General features: G+C 32.5%; 1 protein-coding gene across 6 annotated transcripts in view; it reads right to left on the bottom strand.

The window, feature by feature from the left end:
* The window catches only part of LOC119638670, a 29,464-nt gene extending 15,219 nt beyond the window's left edge, over positions 1 to 14,245 (bottom strand). For 2 of the 6 annotated variants that reach the window (XM_038035606.1, XM_038035602.1), the window contains exons 1-2: positions 13,851 to 14,245; positions 4,184 to 4,594 (exon numbers count right to left, since the gene is read on the bottom strand). In XM_038035606.1, coding sequence (XP_037891534.1) covers positions 4,184 to 4,437 — 254 coding nt within the window. In that variant the 5' untranslated portion in view covers positions 4,438 to 4,594; positions 13,851 to 14,245. Of the gene's footprint in view, positions 1 to 4,183; positions 4,595 to 9,891; positions 9,951 to 13,250; positions 13,326 to 13,345; positions 13,483 to 13,850 lie in introns of those variants that run through there. The other 4 variants (XM_038035603.1, XM_038035604.1, XM_038035605.1 and 1 more) reach the window with 4 other exon arrangements.
* Between the last annotated feature and the right edge of the window lie 608 nt (positions 14,246 to 14,853).

Below are 14,853 nucleotides of genomic sequence, written 5' to 3'. Positions count from 1 at the left end.
TGCGGAAGTTTTGGCCATTTTATCATTTGGAACAGGCATTTATTGAGAAAGGTGCAGGAAATATTAACCAAATTTTTCAATCATTTTCTAAAAGATATATCTAGCAATATAGCTATATCATGTCGTAAGAACCTATTTTTGCGTATCCAGCCAAGCCATGCTGCGTCGATCTGAACAAGCGGTAACTAGGTAGCATCATGTCTCGTGAGTACACGGGGTGAGACAGGCCTTTCTGCATCGTGCTGCAACAGTGTATAGTTGAGAACAATTCCAACAAGTGGCCAAAATGGCATTTGAGTCAATTCGTGAAGTAGCCGTTTTAGCCACTATTAGTGTTTTTTTTGCAGCAATATACCGTTTGATTTATTTAATTAACGTCGACAAAAATATACATTAACAGTTTCATTCGGTTTTAGCACCTCGTAATGCACTACGCCTTGCTAATCCCACCATATCCATAGCAAAACCTTGTTGCCATTAATATTGCTTCGGTGTCGATATGGATGGTTCTCCTGGACTAACCCATGCCTTTTTGCACTTGTGACCGTCGCGATCCACTTTCCATCGTTAGTCATAACACGACACCGAGAATTCTTCTTCTTTTGCCTGGCTCGCAATGACACTGCCCTGTTGAAAAGGCTAGAAACAGCACTTTCAATAAATATCGTTCCCTTGTAAACGTTTAGAAACAGTTGATTCGTTAACTGCTAAACAGTTCGAAAGTTCTTCGAGAATTGGAGCTGGGTTTTCGGCTAATAAGTCTTGCAACTCATGGTCCTTAAACTTGTTTGATCCCCAGAACGTTTTTTGTCAATGACATAAAAATCCTTACTTTTAAACCGTTGAAACCAAAACTGACAATTGAAATATGAAGGAGTAACATTGAGGACGGAACATATAAGAAAGCTTGGAGAACAGCTATTTGAGTTAATTCTTAATTAATTGTGGTGAACGTCACGACATGGTAGGTTAATTTTTAACAATATCTTTTAGTGAATTTGTGGCAAGAGTTTAAAGTGGGTTCCTGCCCGAAAGGCTTAACCCCACGGTGGCCCAAGCCACTTTAAGCGTACTACGCCCCCTGGCGAGTTAGACAATCCCCACAGAGTAGGGGCCTAAACAGCACCAGAGTCCAGAACGGTTTATCTTTTAGTGAAGTAAAAGATACGCTTTTTTTCCTTCACTTTTTGCAGAAGTGCAGAACTCAGCGCCAGTAAATTGGAAAAATGCCCTCTCGCCACTGTACACAATACAATGAAAAAACCACAAAGCAGCAGAACCAAACGAAAATGAAATATGTATAAAAAAATTGAATATACAATGTGTAACAACTAAACGGAGCTAAAATGATGAGTATATTATCAAAAATTAATTTAAAACTTAAAAAGTCAAATGTGAGCAGACCAATTTTACTACCAGATATAGGTCATCATAAGACAAGTAAGATATGCAAAAACCAATTCGCGGAAAGAAGTGAGTCACAAAAGGTAAGCTTTGCAGGGCAACACAATGTAATAGAACGCAAAACCAAACAGAAATTCGCATTTCTTAAGAAAGCACCATGAACATATTCAATATCAGTTTATATCAGACAACATCTTTCAGCCACGTCCCACCAATTAAAGACAGCATTTTTCTTGGGAGTTACATTAACTAAAGCTAACAGAGAGGCCTATAGCAACATCATTAGTGAATTGGATGATTTCAATTTAGACATAATTTTATCAACAGTGAAGTATACGCAATAAGTTTCGTGACACAATTTATTCAAAGGAAAATTTAGCAAATAGTGGTAACAACTATCTACTAGTGGTAACAACTATCTACTAAAATCATGTGATATGATACTACCAAACTTTTCTCTCTGATGTCAAACCCATTAGTGGTTTACGCAACCATTTTGTACACTGGAACTTTCTCGAAATAAATGCTTACGTTTATTTTTTATATTGCTGCCACAATTGGACTTGTTAGCCCATGATAAAGACGTAAAGCGAAAAAGGCTGCGCATTGGAAACTTTAAAATCCAAAGTCCTAAGAGAGGAGCAATTTATATACGTAATGAATCGTCTACCACTTCTTCTTTTCTATGGTATTATTTAAAATATTAAAGTTAAATACCAAAAATTTCCGATTATGTGTTGGGTTTAGTGCACACGTTCTTGAATTATAATCACGGTTGTAATCGAATATTTTGTACCCACCGCCACTTAAAGATTCAAAAAAAAGGAAAACAAAATTTCGCATACTCCATACCATTGGGTGGGTGTGACGGATTTTTTCCATTTTTGTAGAACCATTTTGCTGAAATTGTTATGGTACAGCCGTTGTAATTTCTGAGCAACGAATAAAAGGCATAAAAAACCAAGATGTTTTAAATTTTGGCTTTATAGACATTCGAGTGTTGTAATCGTGTTCTATGATCTATTTGGATCATTTCCCACCTCTTTTGCAAGTTTAAAGCTGTTATCTACTTTTTTCGAACGGGCGAATGTGTATCACAGATTAGTCCCACCTAGTCGTACGGATAGGTGGACGGACTAACATGAATGGACAAACGAATAGGCGAACAGGCGGGCGTGATGAATTCCATACCAAATATCGAACTAGCCAACAATTTATGTACCTTATTGAATTTTGATGCTTGATTCTGTGCGTTATAAGAGTATTCAAAAAATCTTAAATTTTGATATTCGGCAGTCGTGGAATTTTTTTAATATTTTCGTAGGCACACTTAATTTACATTTAAATGTTTGTTGATGCGTTTACTGTAGTTTCTGAGTAATAAGCAAAAGACCAAATTTTTTTATCTTTTGAAAAACAGAAGGGTAGATAAAAAATTAATTATAATAGGAAAACACATTAATTTTTGGACTTTCATGTTTCTCATTTGCTTTCTTTTCAATATCTTCAAAATAACGTCTTCTTGGAAAGAACTTTTTGGTAAGTTGATTTAAATATTAGTTGTTAACAAAAAGACTGATTTGTTGGATGAAAATTGCACGATTTGTTTAATTACTCATCAATCACGCAAAAATTGGCATTTCTAAAAATAACAAATTTTTTTAATTTTAGATTTAATTTTTGACTTCTGTTTATCGCAGAGCAACTTCACACACTGTTTTCCACCAATTTCTTTTCTTAGTACTTAAACATATTGTTACGAAAATCCCAAATCCAGTTAATTTCAGCTACGTAATTTTCCCTAATAATAAATTTGCTAAAGAAGGAAAAACCAAATAAGCATTCGCAGGCGCCTCATGCAGCAGCAAGCCGGTGAAAACGATTAGAGAAAAAGCAGGCTGGGATTAGAAATACAACCATAAATTTAGGTATAGTAACGTGCTTGTAAAAATGTATATAAAAAATGTATTTGTGGAAGGAAGAGTTAGTCGGGCAAGATCATTTGAGCTGAGAGCACCGCCAAAATAAATTGTAAATAATCCGACATGTAAGAAATATAATTGTAAATAAATATTCCTACTGTTGTGAAAGACAAAGTAGTAAAATAAAAGAACTTTAAAGTTGGGCGGCAACGTTTGGACACAACGTTACTTGTTTTGTGGGGTTCCCCGTCGAGACACTATAATTCTCTTCAAGAATGGAAAATCTTCTTATTAATGAGAACTGAACGAGAAATTCTAATTTTAATGGAGAAAAAAAATCAAAGAAAGCGAAAAAATTCAAAAGGATAGTGTGCAAAGAAGAGAAAAGTAAAAGTAGTTTTATTAAATGTCCATCACTACAAATCCCTGAGCAGAACTACTCGTCTCTTTGCCAGTCTACATGAAAGGACATATATCTAAAAGACTACAAACCAAGCAATGAAATTGAAAAAAGGAACATCTGATGAATAAAGATGGTAAGATGACACACATCCGTGCAGTGGTGCCGGGATTTCCCCAAAGTATTAAGAACTCACATTTCTCTAGTTAGTAGTTTTTCCTAACGACGATTTCATTTTGCTGAAGCAGTTAATAACGCTGTACCATACTATGAGGTTCCTTATATTGTTATATAGAAAAAGCTTGAAAATACAAGGAGAGTTAGACATAAGATGATTTCAGAAACACTGCGAATAATATATTGGGATCCAGCGATTAATACAAAAAAAAATACGAAAAAAAATCGGAAGGAGCTCAATAAGAATTGTACATACATTGAAAACGGTTAATAAATTTACCTGTCATCTAAACGCATACTACTGCGACTTATATCACTCCAAGCCGACATCGAACGTGGCCGTTGAAAAAATAATTTTGAGGTTCGTCTGGATTGATCGTACAGTGTCGGATAAGCTGAATCGTTAAGGTCTTCGTTGAAATTAACATTGCGAGCGACGCGATTGGACGATGCCATCGATTGCATCGAATAGCTGGTGGGGTTTTCATCAGACATGCCAAGAGCTGTGTAGCTTACTTGAAAATTATGGCTCATGGCTCGAGAGCTCGTTGTGACTTTTATTCACTTTTCTAATTCGGTTTACATTGACAGGGTGTAGTCAATTCATCTCAACATTCATGTGTCATATTGTGCTTTATTCTGTACACCAACACGAGATTTTGTGATCGTTACAATTTTTTTTTATAAAATGCTATACAATAATTTTGAAGTTTATTATTATTATTATTATCAATATTATTATTATTATTATAATTATTATTACTATTATTATTATTCTTGGAGTAACTTCTTAAGATTTGCAAACAAACAATAGAACAAAGCACTGGAAAATTGTTCCTTTCGACGAAACAAAGTTGTGATAACATCACTCAAGCTAATGTTAAATTTGAAAAGTATTGTTTTAACCAACTAACACTAGATTTACGATTTAGTCTACAAAGGTTACCAAATTACGAACGCAAGTTAAGGATTTTTGGTCAGTAACCGACGATCTTAAAGAAATTATAATTCTACTAGCCATTTGACGTGCACTACGTCTTTCAGAACAAATGAAAAAGTTCGTTTTTACCTTTGAAATTATATTCATTTGAGGATTGTACAAAACAGCTTTAAACATTCGGTCTTCTTTGCCTTATGACAAATAAGCATTAAACCTCAAAAACTTTAAAAAAAAAAAAAATTTAGTCACTTGTGACTTTATCTGGGCATGCCGGATGTTTTCCATCTGCTTGAGTTAGTGCTACAACTGGGTTTATGTTGGCCTAAAAATGCAATATCGCTTATAAGACATGTAGTTTTCGACCGCACACCAGGACAAACGAAAATTGTAATAAGGTGGAATCTGGCAAACTTTGAAGGTTCAAATCATTTTATGTGAATGGCAATATATTTGTAAAATCATCCGAAGAAATGTTACAAAGAGGATAATATGCGAGTAATAAGCCAAGCTTTTTCACAACCCATATAACTGCCAAAGTTATATACGATCTGAAATGGTTACACTGGACGATATCAAGCCGCGTGCTTGTCGTACAGCAATCCATTCTTCATAATAAAAGATCCTTATATATCGCTAAATTCAAGTCAAGCGATATATGCCACCATATTCAGTTCTGCCTAGGCAGAATTTTAGCAGGATTTTGTTTGGAAAGAAATATAATGATTGTTACAATTTTAAAACAAACTGAGAAAAAAAAGCACACCAATCAGAAGGTGAAATCACCCAATTTTTTAAGAGAAGCAAGTTCCTCCGGATGATCGTCCACATGACCACGAACTTTTTCAGCTAGAAATAAAGTCTTGAATTGAGAAACCAACCTTGTATAAGAAAGCCTTGTATAGACGTGGCAAAATTAATGATCGAATGTTAATTGAACTAGAATTCATCCATTCATTCGTATTTCTCTGTTGTAAGAATAACACAATACTGCTTTAAATATTGAATAATCCATGCAACTTAATGTTTATTCCTTTATCTGCCTTTTTAATTATTTATTTATGTACACATTAAACATTAGCAAACGAATCGAATTGACCCTTAGAAATAAATCTTGCACTAGTTATTATCAATATATAAAATTATTATTAAACGCTTTTAACTTATATATACAAAAGCAAATAAAAACTAATAATTCATATGTAAACAAATAAGAAAGGAAAGAAAAAAGCATGTGCCTATTTAGTACAGAGGCACACTAACAACTGACACAGATCCAAGTTGCAAATGAACCCCTGAGCCATTGCAAACACGCATTTTGACAGACTTTAAAGAGTCCGATATTGAGAATGAGTGATAGTCATCATTTCTGGAGTGGATTAAACAGCTCATAACTATGACGTTGGCTAAGCTTAATAAAGATAAAGTGACTGGAGAAACGGTTAGGAACATTAACGTTTATTTCACTAAGTAACGTGGCCGAACTTTAACTTAATTAGCTTTATTAAGATACTAACGACATTTACTTAATTAGAAAGATAGCACCAAGAATAAATCTACGTTTCTCAAGTGATGGTGAGACAGAGAGGCAAGCAGGTCGAAACCCAAATTCCTAAGAACAAAGCCAATAACTGATGGATCGCTCAGAATAAGCACCTACTTTGACTCGACATGATGTTATTAAACAATCAGCAACAGACAAAGTAGAGTTTGTGAAGAAAGAAATAACAGAAAAGTTTGCCACGCATTAAAAATGGTCTCTTAAATTAGTAAGCAAGCAAACTTCACGATATTAAAAACACAGTGCACAAAGAGAAAACTGTGAACCCCGCGAACCAAACCAGATATTTGGAAGGAACAACACGCAAGAAACTAGAAAGACGCTTTCTGACGAGAAAATCAATTGCTAATCACAAAAACCAAAATTATATCAACACACAGAAAAATGCGATAAATATAAATTACAACTAAATAAATTTAAACATTTTTATAATTTTTTACGCTTTAAAACCATGTAATGTATAATTGCTAAACTCGACTTTATAAATTTAAAGATAATTTCTAATTTAATTGTAATAGTGTTGCTAAATTAGGGGAACTGCAATTAGGAGATCTAAAGGTACGTACGATAGGAGGACATCGAATGTACATAGTACAAGCGACGACTGGCAAACATAAGATAAGCAAGGGTTGAGTACCTGATATATAACATCAATCTTCTTTTTATATTGCAGTTTATTTAAATTTTTGAAAATTGAGCTGAACTCTATGACTTTACAAAGACTAGACATTTCATTGACGTAGCATCCCGTCTGGATATAGCATCAAGAATTTGGATACGGACCATATGAATACGACTAAAAACGTTTTTAGTTACTTCAACGTAACCTTACATAAGTTTAGGTATGTCTTCCTATCAATTGTATCAAAAGTCTTACGAACTTAATGTACTTTATAGTCAAATTGACTAGAACTTATTTGAAAACCAAGCATTCATACAAAGGCAATTGTATCCGCAATGAGTTACTCTGCCAGATTTACTATTACAGAACCATAATGGGCTTGGTTTCAGCTGTTGTTATTGCAGCATAAAACTTAAAAGTGCAGTAGATAGCAGAAAGTGAATAGAAACTCCATCCACAAACTTAAATTTCTATTAATTGTGCCTGAATGAAAAATGAATGTAAAATAGAACTATTTCGAATTAAGAGAATTTTCGAGCACTACTAAAAATTATTATTAGTAATATTTTAAGAATGCACAAGTTCTCTATGTAGTGGTATTTTGCAATAAACTACATTTAAATGCAAGATGCATCGGGTTTTAGCTAATGCCATAACACTTGGTATAAACAATATATAGAAGCAGAAACTCATATAAAACGTTGTAAATGCATTCTTAGTCTATAGCCACAGATGAAAGCAACGAAAACTAAATTTTTTTAAAAATAAAGACCACATTTTCGTAAACATTATAAAATCCCATGAATAAAGACCGCTTTTTAAGCGTTTGCGAAACCATTTTGGAGAACAAACAATATGATCGGCTTATGCAACCAGTTAATCAAAATGAAACCCAACTTAATTAATCATATTTCATTAACTTAAATTTGGCACTTGTTTTTCTGTAGGAATTCTCGCGACAATTGAACCCTACTAACATCTTTTAATAAGAAAACAAATTCTCTCTCTCCCCCTCTCTGTGATATTAATTCAATATATAGTGTCTAGATTAATTCTTCAAAATTAGTAGCGTGAGAATATGAATTTATATAAAACACAGTTGAATTAGGTATTTTGTTAAGATCAAAAGATGAGATAGCATTAATGTTAGTAGAGTGAGAAGGAATTGAAAGGCCGAAAAAATATTATGAAAAAGACATATTTAAGCCTTGTCGTAAATAATTAATCGAAAATGCCAAATTTCTGCATTCGGTATTTTATTTCCCTTTGAAATAAAATGTCATGACCGTAGCATTGATATTGTATACTTTAACTAAACTATCTTAACTAGAATCTTCATTGAACTATAAGCGCATAAAATAAGCAAAAACCTAAGTGGCATGAGTGATTTTGAGCGTTTTGAACCACAGTTATATAAATTTAATTGACGTCCTCCAACTTGTGAGAATCAATGAAGTACTGAGTAATGTTTGGCTTCTTCTTGAGAAAGAAATCTTCTTACATTTGTTTAGATTTAGTTTCAGAAGATTCAAAGAGCACCATGCAACCAGATTATTCAAGTCACTGTGAAGGTGATGTAATTACGATTCTTCGGAGAAACAAGAAAACAGTTTCACATCATCAGCATACATTAAGATCTGCCTGTAATTAATCACCGTTGGGTGATGATTAATGTATAAACTAAATAAAATGCGACCTAAGTGGCTGCCGTGAGGTACGCCAGACGTCACGAGGAATTCATCCGAGGTGATGAAGTTCAACAAAACACTGAATTATCTATTGTGCAGATAAGAGCCTGTCCATTTTACTAAATAGAAAGGAAAGCCAAAGACTTGGAGTTTAAAGATAAATAAGTTATGGTTAACCAACTCAAATGCTTTGCTTAAATCAGTATATATTACATCAGTGCAAAAGCCACTAGAAAACGCTTTGAAAACATTACAAATAAATTCCAACAAATTGGCGACCGTAGATCTTTCTTTCCGAAAGCCATGCTTGTGTGGAGAAATATACGAATTAATGCAAAGGCCAAATGCTGAGTCACAATTCGCTCGAACAATTTAGGCAAGACACTCAACTTGGCAATGCCTCTATAGTTCTGTATAAATTGTCTACTTCCACTTTGTGAATAGGAGTAAGGAAACTAGTCTTCCAGTGAAAGCACCTAAATTCAAGGACTGGTTAAAAATCTTTGACATAACATCGCATTGCTCGCCAGCACAAAATATAAGTACACATGATGGAATTCCATCAGGTCCATATGCACAACTATATTTTGGAGAGCTCAACTCTTCAAAAACTTTATTTTCAGAAATAACCAAATTAGGAATTGAAACCAAATTAGTAATCGGATATGGATAGTTTGCTGATAAATCGAAATTAGCAGTCGAAAAGTTTTGTCGGACGTATTTCGCAAAGAGATTTGAGGTTTGAATATCATCCAAGGACTCAGATCCATTAAAAGAAACTTACGAAGGATTAGCAAAAAAAGGGGATTTAGCAAACTGAAGGTATCTGCAATAATATTGGTGGTTGAGGAAACTAAATCTATGCGTTGCCACTGAGTAAGCAAAATAGTCAATAGAAGAAGCACTTTTCGAAAATTTTTTGAAAAGCTTGTTTTGCCTATTGTTTTGACATTTACTTATCTTATTAACCCACGATTAATAAGTAAGAAAGCAAATTTAATAAATAGTTATACAACTATAAGTTGCAGGTAAGAAAAAAGCAAACAACAGAAGATAACTAGAAACTGTTCAGTTAGTAACAAGAAACCGCTAATAAATAAAGTTGAACTATTACAAGTAATTAATTGTGTTTTTACTACAAAAGAGAAACAGAATATTAATTATGTAACTTTTGCTTTACCTTTCGCATCGGCGATGTAAATTGAAAGACTTTTGAGTTGCATCAGATAGGATTTTCGTCTTTCGATATTTTTTTCGTCAAATTAAGGGGAAATAAGCGACAAATTCGACGTTTGTTTAAAAATAGTCAACATGATACGGTCAATAAGAAAATTAAAAAAAAAAATTAAAGAATGTAAATAATGAGTTACTGTACAGCAAGCAAAGTAGTTGATGAAGTGTGTGCACGCACGGTTAAGCAAAATTACAATCAATTTAACATCAACTAAAAAAACAACATATAGCTACATTGTGGTCATTTGCATAAATTCATTCAGTTCAGTTATCGTCAATGGTACTTACAGACCGATTACTATTATTAATAATTACTCATTATAAGGTATTCATCCTATGATTAAAGGACAAAAAGTGATGAAAAGACTCTGGGCTTTTGCATCTTTTTATTTTCATTTTGTATATTAACGTATGAGTCTACCTATGAAAAAAGCATAATATTTTAAAATAGATTGCAAACCAGAACTTTGTTTTGTATCATATTCTAAAAACTACTTCGTTGATAATGTTTTTATAAAAGGAGCTTTATATTTTCAAATTTGTTGTTGGCAAAACTTAAACCTTAATCATTTGAAAAAAAATTGTTCTTACGATCAATCTTTTGTAAGGAACTTTTTGGAATTTGTTTTGTGCTCCTTTTACAGCCGTTCTCTGTTATAAACACTACTCTGAACAACCATTACTAACGCAAACTAGAGCTGTTCTGCTTTCGCCTGATTTGAAACAAATGAAAGAGGGTGTCTCGCAGATGTTATAAATACATAAACCAAAAAGCTTGAACCCCGAAAAAGAAAAGTGGCTTTCGCCATTAGTATTCAAATTTAAAAAATCACGTGGGTAACAAGATGATATGAGAAAATTAGCCACAAAAGATGAAAAGGTCAATCACAATTAGTAAGAGCTCAATCCTAACATCTAACTAATTAAAAAATATATATTGGCAAATAGCTAAATGAGCCAAGTCTGGTTAGTGATTTCTAAGTAAACTATATTATAAATAAACTTATACAAATACCGTAAATGCGCTCTAAATGGTTGTAAGATTTAAAGATAACCATTAAAGCAGCATTATGCGAGCGTAAAAAGGAGTTTAAAATTAATTTTGTGTCGCGAATCAGATGTTTTGTACAATTAAAATGATTAGTAAATCTGGTCATAACGTCAGTTGCACGGAAGTTCACCCGTCTCTCACGGACGTAAAGAGGTGGATATAATCTAATTTAATGTAAAATTTTTGTATGTAAAAGGTAAATTTCTGGCACTATGTTGACGATATCTATGCTAGAGCAATTAAAAACAATCAAGAAAAATTTATAGCCCCTTCAGAAATATCAACGTTTCCCATTATGCCTTCGTGTATTAACATTCTGTTCTCGCTCAAAGCTATGAGGTTTACTCAAAGTGCTTTGTGATTACGAAGGGATCGTTATACGGCGATCATTATTCTTTTATAGATAGGTTTGTTCCGTTGAATAGACAATCTTTAAAACATATTGCTTGCTTGAACAAATCCAATAAATTTTATAGAAGAATTTTACTGGTTTTTTTAAACTCTTGAAATAATAAACTCAATTAAAATTAAAAAAAAAAGACAGCCGAGCACGTCAATTTAACCCATTTGAACCCTTTTTAGCTTCAAAAAAAGATTTAAAAAAATTTTTGTAGGAAGAGTTCTTTAAACACCTATGAATAAAACTATAAAAAACTCTTTCTCAGTAGCACTTTCCGGAGATAACCATTACATTACATTACATATAGCCACTTTCACTAAAGTGAGTCAACTAGAGGTATTTCTTTATGGGAAAGTGACAATCGCAAAAATAAAGAAAAAAAGATGAAATTTAGTACATTTTCGTGAAAAATTTTATCTTTGGGTATATATTTTTGTGGTGACCTTAACCTCGTTGAATAATTACGCTAAAATTAAGTAAAAATTTTAGATTAGGCCACGATCTAATAACATGGAAATAACATGGGAATGGATCGAAAAAGTGATTCGATCTAAACCATTTTCTACAGCGTTTCTCCTTGACCAAACAGCACGTCAAGGCGACATGTAAGTTCAACACAAGAATACAAGGCGGATAGCCAGGTAGACGGACGGGCATTTTACTCAGAATCATGTTTTGAAATAAAAAGTCTGTTTTATTTACGCATATGACATCAAAAGAAGAACAGCACCAAGAACGGTCCGATAAGCTTACACCTATTAAATTGCTTTATTTGTGTATTGGCCGCTAATTAAAATTATTCATCGCGAAATTATTACTTAATATATTTTAAAAATGTCGGCAAAAACTATGATGTTAAAACAACCTCATAAAGAACGGTGAAAAAGTAAAAGCGATTTCTTTGAATACAAGTAAGAACGACTAATGTGCCATAAGTCGTCTTTTAGCCGCGGGTATCCGGAATCAACTCAACATATGTTATAATCACAGCCAATCTGGGGAAGTAAAATAAATTTTTCCACCTATCCTTACAAAATTCATCAAGGATATAAGCTTTCCGTTAAGTTGATATACTCTGTGACCCTCCAAAGGCGAACAATTTAAATTCAAAGTCAAAACTTAGTATAGCACATATATTATTTACTCTATTCGATAAAACTAAACAAATGATGTAGCATCTCATAATAACCCTAATTGTTAATAGCACAATAACTGAGAGATTAAGACGTTTATCGATAAAAAATTTACATAAATCTTTTTGCAGTCATGTGACCGCGTCCTCTTTGCAAGGGGTTTTCATTGAGATGTCAACTACCAATCATTTGGCAGCTTAGAAAATATGCGATATTTCTCATTCAATTAAAACTGAGGAAATAATCTACTATTATTATTATTGGGTAACAATTTTTCCAAATCACAAATCATCAGTGTTGTTTGGAGTGTTTTGTTTTTGTTCAATTCAACAATATTTCCGGACATATTGGGGTTCGACTGAATAATGAGTGAAAATTTAGTTTAGCAATCTGCTGAAAATATGAAAAACGGTAACTGCTAAGAATGTGAAAGAAATATGAAGATACTCTTTTCCTAATCTAAAACTGATCCGAAAAATAAACACTCAAAAATGAATTTAAGATCAAGTTAACAAGGCAAGTTTTAGGTGCGTCGATATCACACGGGACTTAGATTAGGCATAAAGCTTACTTACGGCGGCACTGGCTTAAAAACGCTCAAGAATTATATTTAGTGGTTCTTACTTTGAATAATTTCTAAGGAGAAAAACCTTGTTGCTAATTTTTAACATCTTTTTCTGATCAATTGTGTAAAAAAATTTCTCTCCAGTATCTATAGTTACCATTCTTAAGTTTCTTTGTAAAATAATTTCAGTTCTTGTTTTAAATCGAAAGATCTAACAGTTTGATTTCTTTATAAATATTAGCAATTTAGTACCATTATACTTTGTACCATTTTTATCACTCATTATAGATTTAAGGAATTTTGCAGCATTTTTTTTTATGCGTATATACGTACATATTCCACACATCTACGCAAACGTCTAAACAGAATTACTTCATGGACATGTCACCCTCGCGTGAAAGAGAAAGATAGAAAACCAAAAATAAGTAATAGTACAAATCAGGTTGTGGCAATAAAATATTAGGGAAAAAACTAATAATAATAATTTTCAAAATCATAGGTATATGATTAAATGAAGGATTAAACAAAATTAAGAAAGAAAGTTAAAAGCTGTTTTATAGCCGCGCTGCTTTTAGTTAAACTCGAGCGTGTAAAACACATAAGCAATAATCTTTGAAAATCGATGGAATGGATTAAAGAAAAGAAGTAACGACGGGAACACGCCATATAAAAATCCGTAACGTGATTGTAATGCGCGAAAAATTTCATCAACATATTTTTTTGTTGTCATATACATATCCCTTTAAGATGTGCTTACAGATTAGTTCGAACGTTTCTTAAATTTGGTGTTTATATATTTCAACCCATATTTTAAAAGGTAACAGAATTTTAATAATAATTTTATTTTCATTTTATAGTAATTTCATATTTTTTACGTTCCGAAATATATTTTATATATATTTTTGCCCAAAATAGAAAAAGAAACATTCCAAGGCCACACTTGCAAGCTTCAACTTTAAAATCGTTGTTTCCTTGTTTGTTCATTTAACGGTTGCTGGAAATATTCCACTTAACATTTTCACTTTCGGTTACAATTTGTTTCAAAATATTTAAAATCTTTATTTTTAAATTCATTGGTAAATTTTGAATATTTTTTAATATTTTCAATGATTTATTTATTTTTTTGCTTTCATTTCATCTCATTATTAATCACACCTCGCGCCTTTGCCAACCACCAACATACTGTTAAAGAGGCTGGTTTGATTGTTTTGCATCTTCACTTTGACAGTGCTAGTCGGTCATGCACACTCGAATACTCAAAAAATGGCAATAACATTATACTGTTGGCTTTTATTGTTTTTAATGAGTGTTGTACTTAATATCGTCAATTTTGTTTCTGCTTCGTTTTTTTTTATCAGCCTTGCACTCCTGTTAGTATGTTATGTTCTTGGCTTGCAGACGAAAATATTTTTATATTCTCTTTTACTCTCTGATTAAACTCTCTCCGTTCTCCGCTGTTATGTTAAATTTATATCAATTTTGCAATGGAGAGCGCAAGAACATAGTTTTTATTTTTTATGCTTCTGAGTGAACGATTTGTGTAGAAGAATTGAGGAATTTCTCCAGCGAGCATTTTCTTACTGAATATTTCTTTAAACATAACGTGTAATGTTGCATATTTTTGATACATTTATATAAAAAAGATTATATATTATATTTCAAGCACTTATATAAGTTATATATAGAAGGAATTATCATTTTATTTTTGAAAATAGGGTAAAATCGAATGCCACGCCTATAAAAATTGTATAAAACTATTG

The sequence above is a fragment of the Glossina fuscipes genome, unplaced genomic scaffold, assembly GCF_014805625.2.
Source record: "Glossina fuscipes isolate IAEA_lab_2018 unplaced genomic scaffold, Yale_Gfus_2 106, whole genome shotgun sequence".
Classification (NCBI taxonomy): domain Eukaryota; kingdom Metazoa; phylum Arthropoda; class Insecta; order Diptera; family Glossinidae; genus Glossina; species Glossina fuscipes.
Note: the sequence above shows the minus strand (reverse complement) of the source record. Positions and strands in the feature narration are given on the sequence as shown.